The sequence below is a fragment of the Aotus nancymaae genome, unplaced genomic scaffold (assembly GCF_030222135.1).
Source record: "Aotus nancymaae isolate 86718 unplaced genomic scaffold, 86718_ANA_hifiasm-v0.15.2.pri h1tg000063l, whole genome shotgun sequence".
Lineage (NCBI taxonomy): Eukaryota > Metazoa > Chordata > Mammalia > Primates > Aotidae > Aotus > Aotus nancymaae.
Window position 1 is genome coordinate 107,560 of NW_026988477.1, and position 22,938 is coordinate 130,497.

The 22,938-nt window shown below is 49.5% G+C and overlaps 1 protein-coding gene across 3 annotated transcripts in view; it reads right to left on the reverse strand.

Annotated features, from left to right (window-relative positions):
• Positions 1–22,938, reverse strand: part of CACNA1B (calcium voltage-gated channel subunit alpha1 B) — a 251,939-nt gene that overhangs the window by 18,376 nt on the left and 210,625 nt on the right. Inside the window, exons 36-38 of one of the 3 annotated variants that reach the window (XR_010338694.1) lie at positions 11,779–11,906; positions 3,332–3,428; positions 1,723–1,819 (exon numbers count right to left, since the gene is read on the reverse strand). Coding sequence is in view for 2 of the 3 variants with exons in the window: in XM_064366033.1 (XP_064222103.1) it covers positions 3,173–3,428; positions 11,779–11,906 (384 nt within the window). In the remaining variant the exon portion in view is untranslated. Of the gene's footprint in view, positions 1–1,722; positions 1,820–1,860; positions 3,429–11,778; positions 11,907–22,938 lie in introns of those variants that run through there. The other 2 variants (XM_064366034.1, XM_064366033.1) reach the window with 2 other exon arrangements.

The window sequence follows — 22,938 nt, forward strand, 5'->3', positions numbered from 1 at the left end:
GTGCGGTGTGGATGCGAGCAGGGCTGGAGACGTGAGCCTGACTGCCCCGAATGCTGGCAAAGCCCCACGTGCCACGTCCAGTCCCAGCCCCAGGGTTTTGCACAGCGTTTGTGTGCGGCACACGAGGAGTAAACGGCTTCCCAGAGAACAGCATCCCTGCAGACCAGCATGGATGGTGGAGTGAGAGACCAAGGAATTCCTCTCCTGGAGGGCAGGCGGTGGGGGGAGTTGGGGATAGCAGTGAAGGCAGAGCAGGCAGGTGATTTCCAAGAAGGAAGAGCTCCGCCCAGGCACGAGAGGGCTGCCCAACCCAGGGGTGCCATCAGCCCGCTCCAGGCCCCAAAGGGCCAAGAATCTCAGGAAGAAGCCAAGAGGCAAGGCCAGGACAAACAGACAGGGGTCTCCGCCCTGGGCCCTCTGTGGTGCGGCACTCTGGGCATCTCCCGGACCCTCCTCAGCTTGTCCAGTCCTTCTGCTCCCACCCTGAGGCCTCCCTTGGTCTCTCCACACCCAGAACCTTGGAGTCGGCCAAAGGCTGCTCCATCATGGCCCTTCCTGCTCGGCCTGGCCCCGAGTGTGGGCAGAGCTCTCCTTCTTGGGGACAAAGCTACAGCCTGGCATGCAGGACCCCAGGCAGGCACAAGGCAGAGCAGGGCAGGGACTGAGGATGGCTTGCAGGTGCCATCGGCTCCCAGAGGCTGCACTGAATCAGGTAACAAAGACCTAGAGTCAGGGCACAGAGAGACGGCGTGCACGAGAGCTGTCCACAGCACCAGAGAGACGAAGGCTCTGGTGGAAGCTTCCTCAGACAGAGGGAGACTCAGGAACACTTGAGGCACATGCTGGCAGAAAGACAGGCCGTTTGCTGGAGAGCAGCGAGGGCCTCAGGAGGACTCTTGGGTGGGTGGGTGGGTGCTGGGGGAACAAAGGTGCTTACACACGGGGGACATGGGGTGGGACTGAGGACAGCTGGGCAGATGGAACAGGCTTAGGGCTGGGCCATGTGACCTGCTTGCCCACCCAGGAGGGAGGCCTGGAGGTGTCCCTCGATTTACGCCCTTCTTGGGGACTCAGCATCCCGTGACTCCTAGACCCTGAGGCCGTCCCCATCCTGCAGCCTGAGGCCCCAGGAATAATAGCAAGATGTTTTCCCCAACACGCCTTTCCTTCTCAATGTCACAGTGCCTCCTCCCCACCATGGAACCTAGCACATCCCTGGAGACTGCAGCCTGGGCCCAGGGAGCCTCTGCACTTGCTGAGCTGGGGAGGGGATTATACAGAAGCACCAGAGGCCCTGCAGGCCCCACCTGCCCCCAGGGCCAGACCCAAAGGGCTGAACAGCTCCAGCCATACCAGGGGCTTAGGGCTTTGTTAGGAGCCCAGAACAAAAACAACCTCTGTTAAACAAATGGTCTGTCCCCTCGTTCCTAGGAAAGAAAGGGAGGGAGAAAAGGCAGGGAGGAGGGTCTAGTTCTGTCTCCCTGAACCTCCAGGGGGCTCTCAGGATGTGGGGACATCATGGTGGCCACGTCCCTCTGTCTGGGAAGAAAGTTGGGATGGGGTTGAAGAGAAAGACACAGTGAGGTGGCCAGGGGCGCACAGCAGAGCGGCAGACAGACGGCCGGGTGCCCCGAGAAGGGGAGGAGCTGAAGAGCCAGCGAGAGCACCCCGTGCAGAGCACACACAGCCTCCCGGGGGGCGGGTTGCAGGGTCAGGGTCTACCTTGTAGGCAACTCGAGCAGGGCATTTCTTCCCCAGCCCCAGAGGCGGGGACATGTGTTTCAGCATCTCAAACATGTCATTGTAACTGATTCGCCCACTGGAAACCCGTCCCAGCGAGGCCAGGGCACAGTGGGGTGGTCCACAGGAGGAGCAGCAGCAGGAGGGGAGCGGGGAGGGGAGCGGGTGGGGGCGGGGAGGGAGCAGACAAGAAAACAGAGCCAGTTAATCAAAGAGTCGGATTCAAAGCCCAAAATCAAAATAAGTAAAATGAGGGATTTCTCTGCTTGGCTTGACCCCTCCTGGCCCCCCACCCCCGAGCCTCACCTCCTCACTCCAGCCCCACATGGGGCAGTGGGCGGGGGTGGCGTCTGGGCTAATGAACATGGAGGGGTGAGGAAGGGCTGCATCGGGGCGGCTTTGGGTTCATAATTTCTGGTTTTAGTCTTTTAAAAATCACAGTAAATGCCAATCGGAAAAGAGCTGTTTCACCCTGCCGGAAGAGCTGGCAGGCAGGGTCAGGTGCAGATAAGGCGGTGGCTGAGAACCACAGCGGAGACATCAGCTTCCCTTATGGTCAGATTTGCTTCCAAGTAAGGCTAGAGGCTAAAAGGTGGAGAAGATCCATGACAAACCAGAAAACTAGAGGGAGCCCTGAAGCTCTAGAGCCAAACTTGATTGTGGGGCACGTCCTGCTTCAAGCCCAGAGACGCCCGAGGCCAGCCCAGGGCAGGGCTGCTGCTGGGGGTCAGGGCTGGGTGGGAAATGGGACTGCGGGAGGTGGGAGGAGCTGGCGGGACGTGGCCTAGGGCCACCTTGCACCAGCTCTGACAGCAAAGGGGCAGGCTGCAGGATCTGGGAACCTAAAGGCTCTGACGACAGTCTCCTCAAGTAGAGAGGCCACGAGGCCTGGGGCCACCTCCAACCCTGGGACACCCACCTGTGGGCTTGGGGTCCTAGAGACACAGTCAGATTCAGGTGGCCCAGGAAAGAAAGGGGATAGTCTCTTCCCGGCAGATGGATCTGCCCTGGGGCCTTGCCCTCCTCCCACGGTTCCAGACCAGGGGCTCCGTGGCTGAGCTGAGCACATCACTCCAGAGGCAAAGCAGGACGGCTGGTCTTTGGCCCCCACTCTGCCTCTGCCCTCTCCTCCCCCAGGGACTGGAGAGCCACTGGGTTACTGGGCTCTTCCGACCCAGAGGACAGCTGCTCCTGGCAGGCCTGTGCCTGCACTCCCTTCCTCTGGGGTCCGCGGCCTTGTCTGACCATCAGCTCACTCTCGAGAGCTTGGAGGAAAAACCAGGTGAGACGGCTGCTTCCTTGATGCAGGAGGGACGCAGCCCCCAGCTCCCACCCCGCCAGCTGGTCCCAGCCATCACGGCCCAGCCAGAAAGCTTTCTGTGCGCTCTCAAAAGGCTGCCTGTCCCCAGCCAGCTAGAAGGGTCAGGGGAGATTAGACAGGGAACCGAAGCGTCCAGGAGGCTGGAGTGCGGGGCAGGACAGGAGGAAAGAGAGGTGAGGTGTCGTCATTCCCAAACCAGGCAGGGAGTGTGTGCTGTGTTTGTGCTTCGGGCGGGGAAGTATGTTGGATGGAGGCTCTGAAGTTGCAAACCTTGTAGGCCAACCTACGAGGGCAGTTCTTCCCTAAGCCAACGGGTGGCGCAATACAACGCAACAAACTGTACATATCCTTATAATGAATCCGGCAACTGGAAAGGAAATGTCACAGGTTATGGCAACAAGGCAGGGTGGAGCCCGTCCCGCCCGCCCGCCCAGCCTGCGATGGGAAGACCCGCCTTGCACGGGCGCGGCGGCGGAGGCGAGGGGCGCACTGGACAGGCGGCGCCTCGCTGGGGGACTAGGGCTTGGAGCTCCCCAGGAGGTGTGGCAACCCCAGAGCCGCTCCACACAGAACACCCTTGTGCTCCACAGAGGCGGACACGCCCACAGCTGCCGGCTGGGCCCGGCCCCTCCTCTGCACTCTGCTCTGTGGCCTGCGTGTCTCCTGGGCCTGCCCGCCCCTCCCTCTCCTGAGCGAGGACGCTCCCTGGGCCTCCCAGGCCAGCCAAGGCCCCTCCTCACGAGCCCCCTCTGAGGCCTAGCTGTCTCACCACCACAGCACAGCGGGTCTGCCTCTCTATCACAGCAGCCTCAGAGGCCCACACCCGCTGCCTCCTGACTGACCCTGTCTCCCTGAATGCTCCGTGTCCTCCCCTGGAAGCCCTGATCCAGCTAAGAACCCCTTTCATCACAGGGCTGGCGTCCTCGGGTCACCACCAATGCTTCTCTCTCCTACAGTGTAGCCCCCTCGGTCCAGTCAGCTCCAAATCATGTTGAATTTGCTTCTGTAAAAGGCGGAAGAAAGAGGAAGCCCCATCTCGGCCTCACCGCATGTGTTTGCTAAGCTTGCTGCAGCCAGGGGACCCCACGAGGGCTGGACACACGTGAGACCTCCCGCCCTGCACAACTGTCCCTGCCCATCACGTCCAGGTGACAAGTATGGCCCTGACACCATCACTGCTCGATTCGAGGACTGTACCCACTGTCTATAAAACAAAATCAACATGACTTGTCCGATCAATTTAAATGCCTTTCCCAACCACTCTCAGCCTTCCTTGCAGCCGCTCTGCAATGCACCCTCCTCTCCAGTCTGACAGAAGCTGCCCGGCCTCCCTCTTCCCACTGCCCCACCTCCCACCTCCAGCTCAATCCATCCTATTCCTTTAAGTTCGGCTCAAATGTGACCTTCTCCCATTCTTCAGGCCGGACGTGGCCTCTCGCTCCTCAGAAATGCCCTGGCCTTGAGCTACAGACACCGTGTGGTCTCAGTGCCAGGCCTGGCTGAGTGCTCTGACAGCATGTGCCTGTTTCACCTTCAGGCCCCTGTGCCAGCACGTGGCAGGCGCCCAGGAGATATTATTGGACAGATGGGTGCACACAGAAATGAGCAGCCAGACTGCTGCAAGTGTGACTCCAGGCTTCACAACACAGGGTTAAAGCAGCAACAAAGGGAGGCTGGGACAGGCAGCACCAGGGTGAACAGCTCCGTGCCGTCAGAATCCGCCCACAGCAGGCACGTGCACAGCACGCCCAGACACACACATGCACACGAAGGCACATGTACACCACAGCACGTGCACACCACAGGCACACACATGCAGGAACATGTACACCACAGCACATGCACACCACAGGCACACACATGCACACAGGCACGTGAACACCACAGCACGTGCACACCACAGGCACACACACGCAGACACATGCACACCACAGCACGTGCACACCACAGGCACACACATGCAGGAACATGCACACCACAGCACGTGCACACCACAGGCACACACATGCAGACACATGCACACCACAGCACGTGCACACCACAGGCACACACATGCACACACAGACATGCACACCACAGCACGTGCACACCACAGGCACACACATGCACACAGGCACATGAACACCACAGCACGTGCACACCACAGGCACACACATGCACACACAGACATGCACACCACAGCACGTGCACACCACAGGCACACACGCACACAGGCACATGAACACCACAGCACGTGCACACCACAGGCACACACATGCACACAGGCACATGAACACCACAGCACGTGCACACCACAGGCACACACACGCAGACACATGCACACCACAGCACGTGCACACCACAGGCACACACATGCACACACAGACATGCACACCACAGCACGTGCACACCACAGGCACACACGCACACAGGCACGTGAACACAGCACGTGCACACCACAGGCACACACAAGCAGACACATGCACACCACAGCAGGTGCACACCACAGGCACACACATGCACACAGGCACATGAACACCACGGCACGTGAACACCACAGCACGTGCACATCACATGCACACCACAGCACGTGCACACCACAGGCACACACATGCACACACAGACATGCACACCACAGCACGTGCACACCACAGGCACACACATGCACACAGGCACATGAACACCACAGCACGTGCACACCACAGGCACACACATGCACACAGGCACATGAACACCATAGCACGTGCACACCACAGGCACACACATGCAGACACATGCACACCACAGCACGTGCACACCACAGGCGCATACACACACACAGACATGCACACCACAGCACATGCACACCAGGCAGGTGCACACCACAGGCACACACACACAGGCACATGCACACCACAGCACGTGCACACCACAGGCACACACACGCACACAGAGGCACACCACAGCACGTGCACACCACAGGCACACACACGCAGGCACATGCACACCACAGGCACACAGGCCCATGCACACCACAGCACGTGCACACCACAGGCACATGCACACAGGCACATGCACACCACAGCACGTGCACACCACAGGCACATGCACACACAGACAGGCACACCACAGGCACACACATGTACACAGGCACATGCACACCATAGCACATGCACAGAACGCCCAGGCACGCACACAAACGCAGGCACATGCACACCACAGCACGTGCACACCACAGGCACACACACGCAGTCACATGCACACCACAGCACATGCACACCACAGGCACACACGCACACAGGCACATGAACACCACAGCACGTGCACACCACAGGCACACACACGCAGGCACATGCACACCACAGCACGTGCACACCACAGGCACACACGCACACACAGACATGCACACCACAGCACGTGCACACCACAGGCACACAGGCATGTGAACACCACAGCACGTGCACACCACAGGCATGCACACGCAGTCACATGCACACCACAGCACGTGCACACCACAGGCACACACATGCACACAGACATGCACACCACAGCACATGCACACCACAGGCACACAGGCATGTGAACACCACAGCACGTGCACACCACAGGCACACACATGCACACAGACATGCACACCACAGCACGTGCACACCACAGGCACACACATGCAGGCACATGCACACCACAGCACGTGCACACCACAGGCACACACACGCACACACAGACATGCACACCACAGCACGTGCACACCACAGGCACACACATGCACACAGACATGCACACCACAGCACGTGCACACCACAGGCACACAGGCATGTGAACACCACAGCATGTGCACACCACAGGCACGCACATGCAGTCACATGCACACCACAGCACGTGCACACCACAGGCACACACATGCACACAGACATGCACACCACAGCACGTGCACACCACAGGCACACACATGCAGGCACATGCACACCACAGCACGTGCACACCACAGGCACACACATGCACACAGGCACGTGAACACCACAGCACGTGCACACCACAGGCACACACATGCACATGCAGCACATGCACACCACAGGCAAGTGCACACCACAGGCACACACACAGGCACATGTAAACCACAGGCACATACATACACAGGCATGCGCACGCACACACAGGCATTCACACACAGGCACATGCACACCACAGGGATGTGAACATCACAGGCACATGCACACCACAGGCACACACATGCACACACACAGGCACATGCACACCACAGGCACACACACAGGCACATACCACAAGCACACACAGGCACATGTACAACACAGGCACGTGCACACCACAGGCAAACACATGCACATACACACAGGCACATGCACACACAGGCACATGTACAACACAGGCACACACAGGCACATGCACACCACAGGCACACATGCACACACAGGCACATGCACACCACAGGCACACATGCACACACACACATATAGGTACATGCACACCACAGGCACACATGCACACACACACACACATAGGGACATGCACATCACAGGCACACATGTGGCACATGCACACCACAGGGACGTGAACATCACAGACACATACACAGGCATGCGCACACACAGGCATGCACAAACAGGCACATGCACACACACCCAGGCACATGCACACCACAGGCACAGACACACCCAGGTACATGCACATGGGCACACACACACAAAGGCACAGGCACACACACAGGCACATGCACACCACAGGCACACATGCACACACACACACATAGGGACATGCACATCACAGGCACACACGTGGCACATGCACACCACAGGTACGTGAACATCACAGGCATACACAGGCACATGAACACCACAGACACATACACAGGCATGCACACACAGGCACATGCACACACACCCAGGCACATGCACACCACAGGCACAGACACACCCAGGCACATGCACACAGGCACACACACACAAAGGCACATGCACACTACAGGCACACACACAGGCACATGCATACCACAGGCACACATATGCACACACACACAGGCACATGTATGCCACAGGGACAGAGGCCCATGCACACCACAGGCACATACATGCACACACACAGGCACACACAAGCACACACAGGCACAAGCACACCACATGCACACACATACAGGCACATGTACACCACAGGCACGTGCACACCGCAGGCACACTCATGCACAGAGAGGCATGTGCACACCACAGGTATGTGCACACTACAGGCAAACACATGCACACAGGCATGTGAACACAGGCACACACCACAGGCACGTGCACACCACAGGCACACACACAGGCACATGAACACACAGGCAGATGCACACCACAGGTGCACACACACAGGCACGTGCACACCACAGGCACTCGCACATACAGGCATGTGCACACTACAGGCACACACATGCACACACAGGCATGTGAACAGCACAGGCACGTGCACACCACAGGCACACACACACAGGCACATGAACACACAGGCAGATGCACACCACAGGCACACACACACAAGTCCATGCACAGCACAGGCACACACATGCACACACAGGCACGTGCACACCACAGGCACTCGCACATACAGGCATGTGCACACTACAGGCACACACATGCACACACAGGCATGTGAACAGCACAGGCATGTGCACACCACAGGCACATGAACAGGCACACACACACAAGTCCATGCACAGCACAGGCACACACATGCACACACAGGCACGTGCACACCCACAGGCTCACATGCCATGCATACACATATCCACACCACACAGGCATACACACACAAGCATGCAGTTCATTTGCACACATATACACTCATGCACACATACAATCCCACGTGAGCATGCACGTGTGCAAATCATACACATGCAGACATATGTGTGCCTACGTGTGCAACACATGTACACATGCACATGTGCAGTCACTGTGCAGGCATGCAAAGTCACATATATGCACACATGTCTGTCTGTGCACACATGCACAGTCACACGTGCACACACAACTCAGGAAATTTCATAAAATTTTGTGGTTGTTTCAAAGTTTCTCCCAAAGAATGAGGAGCCATAGAGTTGTCCCCTGGGACATAAATGACTACATCCCTGCATCCGTCATGGAGGCCACCAAAAAGGCTCGAGATGCCTGTGTTCTGCTCAGGACGCAGGATCCAGACCCAATCTGCTCAGCTGCCTCTGCTGGGCCCCTCGGCCCATCCTGGCCATCTTGAGCTATGTGGGGTGAGCCCAGGCTGCTTGTGGGGGGCAGAATCATGTTGCTCACAGGTCCCATCTGTGCAATTTCAAGGCCTGCAGGTTTTGTGTATTCTTTTGTGCATCCTGTCTCTGGGGTGAGGCCTATATTCTGCTGTCTACTCCTCAATAAGCACTTCTCATATCCCCGGCTGCCTATGTCTTCCTAGGACCCCTGCTCTGAGACTCTGGCTTTGGGCCAAGTCTGAACCTGCGCTGTGCATGGTAACCGAGCTGCTGTCTGGCCCAAGTCCGCTTCCCGTTCCTACTTGTGCTCTCACCAGTGGCTGACTGGAAGGCCTGGGTGTACCTCATAAAGACTGGGGAATGTTGTCTTTCTCTCACAGACCTTTGCTGATCTGCCTTTGCCCTTCAGTACTAACTATATGATATAAAGTATCTGTTTTCTGCAACAGTCTCCTCGAGAAAAAATATTCCCAGAAAAAGCAGCGACTCTCTAGACCACACCATTAGGGAGACCCACCCAGACTTCACCTAATCCTGCCTCAGCTGCAGTCTCTCCTGCTCCTTGCCTAACAAGGTCTAGGTCTTTTTTTTTTTTTTTTTTTGAGACGGAGTTTCGCTCTTGTTACCCAGGCTGGAGTGCAATGGCGCGATCTCGGCTCACCGCAACCTCCGCCTACTGGGTTCAGGCAATTCTCCTGCCTCAGCCTCCTGAGTAGCTGGGATTACAGGCACGCGCCACCGTGCCCAGCTAATTTTTTGAATATTTAGTAGAGACGGGGTTTCACCATGTTGACCAGGATGGTCTTGATCTCTTGACCTCGTGATCCACCCGCCTCGGCCTCCCAAAGTGCTGGGGTTACAGGTGTGAGCCGCCACACCCGGGCAAGGTCTAGATCTTAAGCGTGGTCAGTCTCCCCCAAGTCGACTGGGCTGTCCTGACCACAGGTCCTGTGCGAATGTGCCTGAGCCTGTCCCTCCCAACACAAACGTGTTGCTGCGACATGACGGGGTTCTCGCAAGCCACAGAAATGGTCACGTACACCATGAAACACAGATAACCTCTACGTCTCTTCGGCACTGCATAAAAATTATATATTTCCCACTCAAATGAAAAACCCCCACAGAGATGCTGTGGGCCTGGACGAGCCTGGACAGGAGAGGCCCCGTCGAGGGCCCCGATGCTGCCAGTGGCTCCAGACCTTACCCAGACTGGGAAGGGCCCCATGCAGCACCTTGTGGTTCCTCACTAGGAGGGTGGGGGTGCTCAGGGGAGGCCGAGTGGATGGGGGCTGGGGAAGTCTAGTCAGGCTCCCAGGCCTTCTGTGTCTGCGGAGGACTCCCCGTGCCGAGCTGCAGTTTAAGCAAAACCAGGCTGAGCCCAGGAGCTCTGCTGGCAGCAGGACCTCACCACGAGGGGCCTGAGCACGTCCTGCTGGCCCTCCTCTGGCACGGGTGCCAGGGGCAGAGGACTGCGAGGGGGCCTGGACAGGCCTCTGGGGCAGCCGCGGTTCTTATCCCTCTGGGCGCAGGGAGTGGTGGATGTCTGCGCACTCACTGAGCGCCGTTCATCACGGCTGTTTCCTGGGCACACACTGTGGGCGAGGTGCCAGCAGGCCTCGTGGCCTTGCAGGGAGCAGCCCACAGTAGCCTATGCTCGAGGGAGTGAGTGAGCGAGAAAATGAGAAATGAGTGATGGGAGGAACGGACAAATGGAAAGATGGAGAAGCCATGCTGCCTGGCCCGCCTTCCTTCCTGAATGAGCTCACAGCCCTGAGGGGAGGGTATGTCATGCTACACAGGACCCCCGTGAAACCTGGTCTCAAACAGCTTCACCTTCTGACCCAAACCGTGCCCTTCATGCAACTCCTGTTCTGTCTGCAAAGGCACCGCCCCTCACCTTTGAAACAAGTAAACTTTCCATCATGACAGATGGCAGACAAAGGTCACACTAGGGCCTTCCTGGTAGCTCATCTGGTGTCAAAAATGTTAACCAAACACCCACTATGTGCAGCCTGGATGGGGACACAGAGTGCACACTGGCTCCTGTCCCCAAGGGAAAGAGCAGCGGGAGACTCCTGAGTCCCTTAGGGAGAATGTCCTAAAACCCCACGTCGAGTTTCGCAAGGACGCTATGGCTGTGCTGTTTCCACACGCTCTCCAAGCCCTCCACAAACCCTTGCAGGACAGGCCTTGGAAGAAGAGAGTAAACGCCCACTCGGCAGGAGACCCGAGTCTCACAAAGCCCTTGAAAACCTTCCACGACTCCGGGTATCTCCCAAGGAACCGAACTCCGGGTCTCAAAAGACCTTTATCACTTTATGCAGTCCGGGAGCTGCACGAAGGCACAAGGGACGGCAGAGGGAGGCACCGCTCAGAGCAGACACCAGTGGTGCTTGACACGGAACGGGGCAGAGCCCAGGGTCCAAAACCTGCCGGGTGCTCACGTAAAACACGTCCGAAGCCACCGGGCCCATCCCGAGATCTATGGGTGTGAACCACCCCCAAGGACCACGGACCACCAGGGCTCACTTACCACGCAGCCGGGTCGTATTCAGCCCAGACCCGGATGAACTCGTCCAAGTGGTGAGGACCTAGGATGGAAGAGTCCCGTGTAAGGTACTCAAAATTGTCCATTATCACAGCCACAAAGAGGTTCAGCATCTGCAGGATAGGAAGGAGAACAGGTGATGTAGAGACTTCAACCTGCCTCCCCCCAGCCCCTCACCACTCTCCAGTGTGTGTGAAGCGAGCTTTCAGGGTAGCAGGAGTCACTCGGATTTGACCGGCGCGTGCCCAGACCTGCTCTCCCCGTGGGACGTCCTGCTTTCCCAAGGTTCTGGATCCCGTGTGCTAGCGTCTCGCCCTGATTCAGGGCCTGGAGTCTCTTGTGCATGACGTGCCCTTTGTCTGTGATCACACCGTCTTTCCCTCTCAGACTGCCGTTTCATCAAAGCAGTGACTTGTGGTTAACAGTTTGGACTCTACAGGCCAATAGTTTGGGTTCTTATTTTAAAATTAAGTTTAAAATTCAAATAACATACAATTACCCATTTTTAAATGTACAATTCAGTGGCATTTAGTACATTCACAGTATTGTGCAACCATCTCTCTAGTTTCAAAACTTTTTCATCATTCCAGAACACTCCATACCCATTAGGTAATCGTCACCCCAATTCCCGTCCCCCTCAACCCACTGGCAACCACCAATCTCCTTTCTGTTTCGATAGCTTTGTCTATTCTGGGTATTTCACATGAAGGGAATCACACAATATGATTTTATGTCTGGCTTCTCTCACCTAGCTTAATGTTTTCAAGGCTCATCCACGCTGTCGTCTGTGTTAGCACCTCACTTCTTTTCATGCTGCATAGTTTGCCATTGGTACTCAGCACGTTCATTCACCCACTGATAGGCGTTTGGGTTGTGTGTGCCTTTTGACTCTTATGATTAATGTTGCCACGAACATTCACATACAAGTTTCTGTGCAGATACATCTGTGCATTCCTCCTGGGCATATACCTAGGAGTGAAATCACTGGGCCATATGGTAATCCTGTGCTTCATGGTTTTAGGAACCGCCAGACTTCTTCCACAGCAGCTGGTGCATTTCACATTCCTGCCGGCAGGTACAACGGCTCCTCCTCCACATCCTTGTTGACGCTTGTGATTTTCAAGTTTAAGAAAAGTTATTGTTGCAGCTGTCATAGTGGATGCAAAGTGGTATCTCGTTGTGGTTCTGATTCGCATTTCCTTAATGACCAAAGATGTTAAATATCTTTCCACGTGATTGTCTGACATTTGTTTATCTTCTTTGGAGAAAGGTCGACTGTTATCCCTTGCTATTTAAAAAGTTGGGTTGTTTGTTTTTTTGTTGTTGAGGTGTAGGAGTTCTTTATATAGGCTGAATATTAACCCCTTATTAAATACGTGATTTGCAAATATTTTTTACCATTTTGTTCTGTACACTGTATTTCCACATATTTGATAATGTCCTTTGAGGTACAAAAGTTTTAAATTTTGATGTAATCCAATTTATCTATTTTTTTCTTTGGTTGCTCATGATTTTGGTGTCAAATCTAAGAATCCATCGCCAATTCTGAGGTCTTGAGAATTTACCCTTTGTATATTCTTCTAATAGTTTCACAATGTTTGCCCTTCTATTAGGTCTTTGGTTGACTGAGATACTTTTGTATAATGAGGTAGTGGTCCAACCTCACTCCTGTGCATGTGAGTATCTGGGTTTCTCCGTATTATTTGTTGAAAAGATCATTCTCTCCCCCACTGAATTACCATGGAATGAATGACAATTCTTCCCCCATTGGCACTATTGTCAAAAGTCAATTGACCACAGATATTTGAGTTTATTTCTGGACTTTCTATTCTACTTAATTGACCTGTGTATTTATGCCGGTATCACACTGTTTTGACTACTGTAGCTTTCTAGTATGTTTTAAAATTGGGAAATGTGTTGTTGGAATTAGTTTGCCAGTATTTTGTTAAGGATTTTTGCATCAATATTCGTAAGGGCTATTAGTCTGCAGTTTTCTCTTCTTGTGGCATATTTGACCATGATATAAGGGTAATTAATGCCTGCCTCACAGCACGTGTTAGGAAGCATTTCCCCCTCTTGTACTTTTGGGGAAAGTCTGAGTGTTAATTTTTTTATTAATTTATCTATTTTTTAACTGTAGTAAACATACGTAACAAGAAGTTTTTCATTTTAACAATTTTTTTTTTAACAGAGTCTCACTCTGTTGCCCAGGCTGGAGTACAGTGGTGCGATCTTGGCTCACTGCAACCTCTGCCTCCCAGGTTCAAGTGATTCTCCAACCTCAGCCTACCAAGTAACTGGGATTACAATTACAAGCACATGCCACCACACCCGGCTAATTTTTGCATTTTTAGTAGAGATGGGGTTTTACTATGTTGGCTGGGCTGGTCTTGAACTCCTGACCTCAGGTGATCTGCCTGCCTCAGCTTCCCAAAGCGCTGGGATTACAGTCATAAGCCACCATGCCCAGCCCCATTTTAACAAATTCTTTTCTTTTCTTTTCTTTTTAATTGTACTTTAGGTTCTGGGGTACATGTGCAGGTCATGCAGGGTCATTGCATAGGTGCATACGTAACCAGGTGGTTTGCTGTCTCCATTCCACCTTCATCTATATCCGGCATTTCTCCCCATGTTATCCCTCCCCACACTCCCTACCCCCTGCTGTCCCTCCCCTAGCCTCCCCACCAACTGCCCCCAGTGTGTGATGTTCCTCTCCCTGAGTCCAATTTTTCTCATTGTTCAACACCCGCCTATCACTGAGAACATGCGGTGTTTGACTTTCTGTTCTTGTGTCAGTTTGCTGAGAATGATGGTTTCCAGATTCATCCAAGTCCCTACAAAGGACATGAACTCATAGTTTTTTATGGCTGCATAGTAATCCATGGTGTATATGTGCCACATTTCCATGTCCAGTCTATCATCGATGGGCATTTGGGTTGGTTCCAGGACTTTGCTATTGTACACAGCACCACAATGAACATACGTGTGCATGTGTCTTTATAACAGAACGATTTAAAATCCTATGGATATATACCCAGTAATGGGATTGCTGGGTCAAATGGAATTTCTATTTCTAGGTCCTTGAGGAATCGCCACACTGTCTTCCACAATGGCTGAACTAATTTACACTCCCACCAACAGTGTAAAAGTGTTCCTACTTCTCCACATCCTCTCCAGTATCTGTTGTCTCCAGATTTTTTAATAATCGCCATTCTAACTGGCGTGAGATGGTATCTCAATGTGGTTTTGATTTGCATTTCTCTAATGACCAGTGATGAGCATTTTTTCATATGTTTGTTGGTCTCATGTATGTTTTCTTTTGAAAAGTGTCCATTCATATCCTTCGCCCACTTTTGAACAGGTTTGTTTTTTTCTTGTAAATCTGCTTTAGTTCTTTGTAGATTCTGGATATTAGCCCTTTGTCAGATGGGTACATTGTAAAATTTTTTTCCCATTCTGTTGGTTGCCGGTTCACTCTAATGACTGTTTCTTTTACTGTACAGAAGCTGTGGAGTTTGATTAGGTCCCATTTGTCTACCTTGGCTTTTGTTGCCAATGCTTTTGGTGTTTTGGTCATGAAGTCCTTGCCTAAGCCTATGACCTGGGCAGTTTTGCCTAGGTTATCTTCTGGAGTTTTTATGGTGTTAGGTTTTATGTTTAAATCTTTAACCCATCTGGAGTTAATTTTAGTGTAAGGTGACAGGAAGGGGTCCAGTTTCTGCCTTTTGCACATTGTTAGCCAGTTTTCCCAACACCATTTATTAAAAATGGAGTCCTTTCCCCATTGCTTGTTTTTGTCAGGTTTGTCAAAGATCTGATGGTTGTAGATGTGCGGCGTTACTTCCAAGGCCTCTGTTCTGTTCCACTGGTCTATGTCTCTGTTTTGGTACCAGGACCATGCTGTTCTGATTACTGTAGCCTTGTAGTATAATTTGAAGTCCGGCAGTATGATGCCTCCAGCTTTGTTCTTTTTGCTTAGCATTGTCTTGGGTATGGAGGCTCTCTTGTGGTTCCATATGAAATTTAAAGTGTTTTTTTTTTTTCCAGTTCTGTGAAGGTCATTGGTAGCTTGATGGGGATAGCGCTGAATGTATAAATTACTTTGGGCAGTATGGCCATTTTCACGATATTGATTCTTTCTAACCATGAGCATGGAACGTTTTTCCATCTGTTTGTGTCCTCTCTTATTTCATTGAGCAGTGGTTTGTAGTTCTCCTTGAAGAGGTCCTTTACATCCTTTGTTAGTTGTATTCCTAGGTATTTTATTCTCTTTGTAGCAATTGTGAATGGGAGTTCACTCTTGATTTGGCTCTCTGTTTGTCTGTTATTGGTGTATAGGAATGCTTGTGATTTTTGCACATTGATTTTGTATCCTGAGACTTTGCTGAAGTTGCTTATCAGTTTCAGGAGATTTTGGGCTGAGACGATGGGGTCTTTTAAATATACAATCATGTCATCTGCAAATAGAGACAGTTTGACTTCCTCCTTTCCTAATTGAATACCCTTTATTTCTTTTTCTTGCCTGATTGCTCTGGCTAGAACTTCCAGTACTATATTGAATAGGAGTGGTGAGAGAGGGCAGCCTTGTCTAGTGCCTGATTTCAAAGGGAATGCTTCCAGCTTTTGCCCATTCAGTATGATATTGGCTGTGAGTTTGCCATAAATAGCTTTTATTATTTCATGATACGTTCTGTCAATACTTAGTTTATTGAGAGTTTTCAGCATGAAGAGCTGTTGGATTTTGTCCAAGGCCTTCTGTGCATCTATTGAGATAATCATGTGGTTTTTGTCTCTGGTTCTGTTTATGTGATGGATTATGTTTATGGACTTGCATATGTTGAACCAGCCTTGCATCCCCGGGATGAAGCCTACTTGATCTTGGTGGATAAGCTTTTTGATGTGCTGTTGCATTCCGTTTGCCAATATTTTATTGAAGATTTTTGCATCGATGTTCATCATGGATATTGGCCTGAAGTTTTCCTTTTTAGTTGAATCTCTGCCTGGTTTTGGTATCAGGATGATGTTGGTCTCATAAAACGAATTCCGGAGAATTCCCTCTTTCTGTACTGTTCGGAATAGTTTCAGAAGGAATGGAACCAGCTCCTCTTTGTACGTCTGGTAGAATTCAGCTGTGAACCCACATTTTAGCATTTTAACAATTTTTAGGTGTGGAGGTTGGTGGCATTAACTATATTCACATTGTTGTGCAACCATGAATACCATCCATCTCCAAAACTTTTTCCATATTCCCAAACTAAAACTCTGTATCCATGAAACAATAATTCCTCATTCACCCTCCCCTGGAAACCACCATTCTACTTTCTGTCTCAATGAAGTAGACTACTATAGGGACCTCATATAAGTGAAATCATATAGTATCTGTCCTTTTGTGACTAGCTTATTTCACCTAACATAATGTCTTCAAGGTTTATTCACATCGTAGAATGTGTCAGAAATCCCTTCCTTTTTAAGGCTGAATAGTAATAGTCCATTGCATGTTCATACCACATTCTGTTTACCCATTCATCTGCTGATGGAAACGGGTTCCTTTCTCCTTTTGGCTATTGTGAATAACACCGCTACAAGCATGGGTGGACAAACACCTGCTGAAGTCCCTGATTTGATTTATTTTGGTTCTATACCAAGATTGGAATTACTGGATCATTCTGTAATTCACTTTTCATCTTTGAGGAACTGTCGTGTTGTCTTCCACACCACCATTTTATAGTCCTACCTACCAGTGCACAAGGGTTGAAATATCTCCACATCTTTGCCAACATTTATTATTTTCTTTATTTTATTATTTTTTAAGATAGAGTCTTGCTCTATGGCCCAAGCTGGAGCACAGTAACGCAATCTCAGGTCACTGCAGCCTCTGGCTCCCGGGTTCAAGTGATTCCCTGTTTCAGCCTCCTGTGAAACTGGGATTACAAGTGCATGCCACCACACCTGGCTAATTTTTGCATTTTTAGTAGACACAGCATTTTACCACGTTGGCCAGGCTGGTCTTGAACTCCTGGCCTCAGGTAAGCTGCCCACCTCGGCCTCCCAAAGTGCTGGGATTACAGTGTGGTTTCATTTTATTTTTATTTTTTATTGCATTTAGGTTTTGGGGTACATGTGAAGAACATGCAAGATTGTTGCATAGGTACACACATGGCAGTGTGATTTGCTGCCTTCCTCCCCATCACCTATATCTGGCATTTCTCCCCATACTATCTCTCCCCAATGCCCCACCCTCGACTGTCCCTCCCCTATTTTCCCCCGACAGACCCCAGTATGTGATGATCCCCTCCCTGTGTCCATGTGTTCTCATTGTTCAACACCCACCTATGAGTGAGAATATACAGTGTTTGACTGATTTACTGTTCTTGTGTCAGTTTGCTGAGAATGATGGTTTCCAGGTTCATCCATGTCCCTACAAAGGACATGAACTCATTGTTTTTTATGGCTGCGTAGTATTCCATGGTGTATATGTGCCACATTTTCCCTGTCCAGTCTATCATTGATGGGCATTTGAGTTGGTTCCAGGTCTTTGCTATTATAAACAGTGCTGCAATGAACATTCGTGTGCATGTGTCCTTATAGTAGAACGGTTTATAATCCTTTGGATGTATACCCAGTAATGGGATTGCTGGGTCAAATGGAATTTCTATTTCTAGGTCCTTGAGGAATCGCCACACTGTCTTCCACAATGGTTGAACTAATTTACACTCCCACCAACAGTGTAAAAGTGTTTCTATTTCTCCACATCCTCTCCAGCATCTGTTGTCTCCAGATTTTTTAATGATCACCTTTCTAACTGGCGTGAGATGGTATCTCAATGTAGTTTTGATTTGCATTTCTCTGACGACAAGTGATGATGAGCATTTTTTCATATGTTTGTTGGCCTCATGTATGTTTTCTTTCTTAAAATGTCTGTTCAGGCCGGGCGTGGTGGCTCAAGCCTGTAATCCCAGCGCTTTGGGAGGCCGAGGCAGGTGGATCACAAGGTCAAGAGATCGAGACCATCCTGGTCAACAAGGTGAAACCCCGTCTCTACTAAAGATACAAAAAATTAGCTGGGCATGGTGGCGCGTGCCTGTAATCCCAGCTACTCAGGAGGCTGAGGCAGGAGAATTGCCTGAACCCAGGAGGCGGAGGTTGCGGTGAGCCGAGATCGCGCCATCGCACTCCAGCCTGGGTAACAAGAGCGAAACTCCGTCTCAAAAAAAAAAAAAAATGTCTGTTCATATCTTTTGCCCACTTTTGAATGGGCTTGTTTTTTTCTTGTAAATCTGTTTTAAATCTTTGTAGATTCTGGATATTAGCCCTTTGTCAGATGGTAGATTGCAAAAATTTTTTCTCATTCTGTTGGTTGTCTATTCACTCTAATGACTGTTTCTTTTGCCGTGCAGAAGCTGTGGAATTTGATTAGGTCCCATTTGTCTGTGTTGGCTTTTGTTGCCAATGCTTTTGGTGTTTTGGTCATGAAGTCCTTGCCTATGCCTATGTCCTGAATGGTTTTGCCTAGATTTTCTTCTAGGGTTTTTATGGTGTTAGGTCTTATGTTTGTCTTTAATCCATCTGGAGTTAATTTTAGTGTAAGGTGTCAGGAAGGGGTCCAGTTTCTGCTTTCTGCACATGGCTAGCCAGTTTTCCCAGCACCATTTATTAAACAGGGAATCCTTTCCCCATTGCTTGTTTTTGTCAGGTGTTGCCTCCAAGGCCTCTGTTCTGTTCCATTGGTCTATATCTCTGTTTTGGTACCAGTACCATGCCGTTTTGATTACTGTAGACTTGTAATATAGTTTGAAGTCCGGTAGTGTGATGCCTCCAGCTTTGTTCTTTTTGCTTAGAATTGACTTGGCTATGTGGGCTCTCTTTTGGTTCCATATGAAGTTTAAGGTGGTTTTTTCCAGTTCTGTGAAGAAGGTCATTGGTAGCTTGTTGGGGATAGCGTTGAATCTGTAAATTACTTTGGGCAGTATGGCCATTTTCACGATATCGATTCTTCTTAACCATGAGCATGGATGTTTCTCCATCTGTTTGTGTCCTCTCTTATTTCGTTGAGCAGTGGTTTGTAGTTCTCCTTGAAGAGGTCCTTTACATTCCTTGTTACTTGTATTCCAAGGTATTTTATTCTCTTGGTAGCAATTGTGAATGGCAGTTTGTTCTTGATTTGGCTCTCTTTAAGTCTGTTATTGGTGTATAGGAATGCTTGTGATTTTTGCATCATTTTATTTTTTGAGACAGAGAGTCTCACTTTGTCGTCTAAGCTGAAGTGCAGTGGCGTGATCTCAGCTCAATGCAATCTCTACCTCTGTGTTCAAGGGATTCTTGTGCCTCAGCCTGAGTAGCTGGCATTAAAGGTGTGCACCACCACACCTGGCTAATTTTTGTACTTTTAGTAGAGATAGGGTTTCATCATGTTGGCCACGCTAGTCTCAAACTCCTGGCCTCAAGTGATCTGCCTGCCTCAGACTCCCAATGTGCTGGGATTACAGGCCTGAGCCACTGTACCAGGCCTATTTTCTTTTCTCTTCTTCTTCTTCCTCCTCCTCTTCTTCTTCTTTCTTCTCCTCCCCACCTCCTCCTTCTATTTTTTTTTTTTTTTTTGAGACAGATTCTCAGTCTACAGCCCAGGCACAATCTTGGCTCACTGCAACGTCCGTCTCCCAGCATCAAGTGATTCTCATGCCTCAGCCCCCTGAATAGCTGGAATTACAGGCATGCAGCACCACACCAAGTTAACTTTTGTATTTGATTGAGACAGGGTTTTGCCATATTGGCCAGGCTTGGTCTTGAACTCCTGACCTTAAGTGATCCACCCACCTCGGCCTCCCAAAGTGTTGAGATTACAGGCATGAGCCACTGCACCTGGCCTATTTTCTTTCTTTTTTCTATCTTTTTTTTCTTTAGTGATAGCAATTCCACTGGGTGTGAAATGGTATTTTGCTGTGGTTTCGATTTGCATTTCCCTAATTATTAGTGATGGTGAATATCTTCTCATGTGTTTATTGGTCATTTTATTTGGAGAAAGGGATATTAATCACTTATCGGATGAATAGTTTGCAAATATTTTCTCCAATTCTGCAAGTGGTCTCATGACTGTGTTGATTATTTCATTGATTGTGCAGAAGCTTTTCACTTATTCAATTTCTTTTTTAAAAAATTCAATTCCTTTGCCCATTTCTTTCTTAAAATTTTTTCTTTTGCTTTCACTACTATTTTTTAATTGACATGCAATAATTATAAATATTTATGAGGTACAGCGTGATATTTTGATACATGTATACAAATGTGTAATGATAAAATCACAGTAATTAGCATATCTATCACCTCAAACACTTATCATTTCTGTGTTGGGGCATTCAAAATTTGCTCTCCTATTTGAAAATATTCATCAAATTATTGTTAATTATAGTCACCCTATAGTGATATAGAAAACTAAAACTTATTTCACCTGTCCAGCTGTACTTTTATATCTGTTCACCCACTTTTGGCTATGCCCCATCTTCCTATCCTTCCCTGCCTCTAGTAACCACTATTCCACTCTCCACTTCTATGAGAGCAATTTTTTTTAGCTTCAAAATATGAGTGAGAACACGCAACATTTATCTTTCTGTGCCTGACTTACCTACCTTAACGTAACGACCTCCAAGCTCACCATGTGGCCAGAAATAGCAGAATTTCATTCTTTTTATGGCTGAATGGTATTCCATTGTGTATAAATAAAACACTTTAAAAATCCGCTCATGTGTGAACACTTAAGTTGATTCCATATCTTGGCTATATCTTGAACAGTACGGCAATAAACATGAGACCACAGACATCTCTTTGACATATTGATTTCCTTCTGTTTGGATATATACCCAATAGTGGAATTGCTAGATCATACAGTAGCTCTGTTTTTAGTTTTCTGAGGAGGCTTCCTCTGCATCCTCAAGAGCGTTTAGTATGTTTTTGTGTTTTTGATAACAGCCATTCTAACTGGGGTGAGATGATCTCTCACTGTGGTTTTGATTTGCATTTTCCTGATGCTTAGAGATGCTGAACACTTTTTCATATACGGGCTGACCATGTGTATGTCTTCTTTTGAGAGATGTCTATTCAGCTCATTTGCCCATTTATTTATCTGATTTTTTTTTTCCTGATGAGTTGTTTGAGTTCCTTGTATATTCTGGCTATTAATCACTTGTCAGATAAATAGTTTGCAAATATCGTCTCTGATTCTGCAAGTTGTCTTGTCACTCTGCTGATTATGTCATCAGCTGTGCTGACGCTTTTTACTGAAATGAAATCCCATTTGTTTATCTGTGCTTTTGTTGCCTGTGCTCTTCAGGTCTTTTCCACTTTGCCCAGACCAATGTCCTCAAGTGTTTTCCCTGTATTTTCTTCAAGTAGCTTCACGGTTTTGAGTCTTACATTTAAGTCTTTGATCCATTTTGAGTTGGCTTTGTGTATGGTGAGAGACGGGGTTGAACTGCATTTTTCTGCACATGGATATCCAGTTTCCCCACCCTCATTTATTGAAGAGACTGTCCTGCTCCAGTGAATGTTCTTGGTGCTTTTGTTGAACATCAGCTGGCTGTAAATACAAAGACTTATTTCTGAGTCCTCTGTTCTGCTCCATTGATCTATGGTTCTGCTTTTATGCCAGTACCATGCTGTTTTGAAGTTGGCTAGTGTGATGCCTCCAGCTTCGTTCCTGTTGCTCAAGATTGTTTAAGCTAGCCAGGGCCTTGTGTGGTTCTGTATTAATTTTAGGATTGTTTTTATATTTCTGTGAAGAATGTCATTGTATTTTGATAGGGATTGGATTAAATCTACATGGTCTGTTTACAATATTAATTCTTCCGATCCAGGAGCATCAGATGTCTTTCTGTTTTTTTGTGTCCTCTTCAGTAATGGTCATCAATGTTTTACACTTTTCCTTGTGGAGATCTTTCACTTCCTTAGTTATTTGTTTTGTAGCTACTGTAAATGAGACTGATTTCTTTTTCTGCTAGTTTGTTGCTGGCATACAGAAACACTACTGATTTTTGTATATTGATTTTACTAAATTACTTTATGAGTTCTAAGAGTTTTTTGGTGGAGCTTTTAGGGTTTTCTATATATAAGGCCATACTGTCTGCAAACAGGAAGAACTTGATTTCTCTCTTT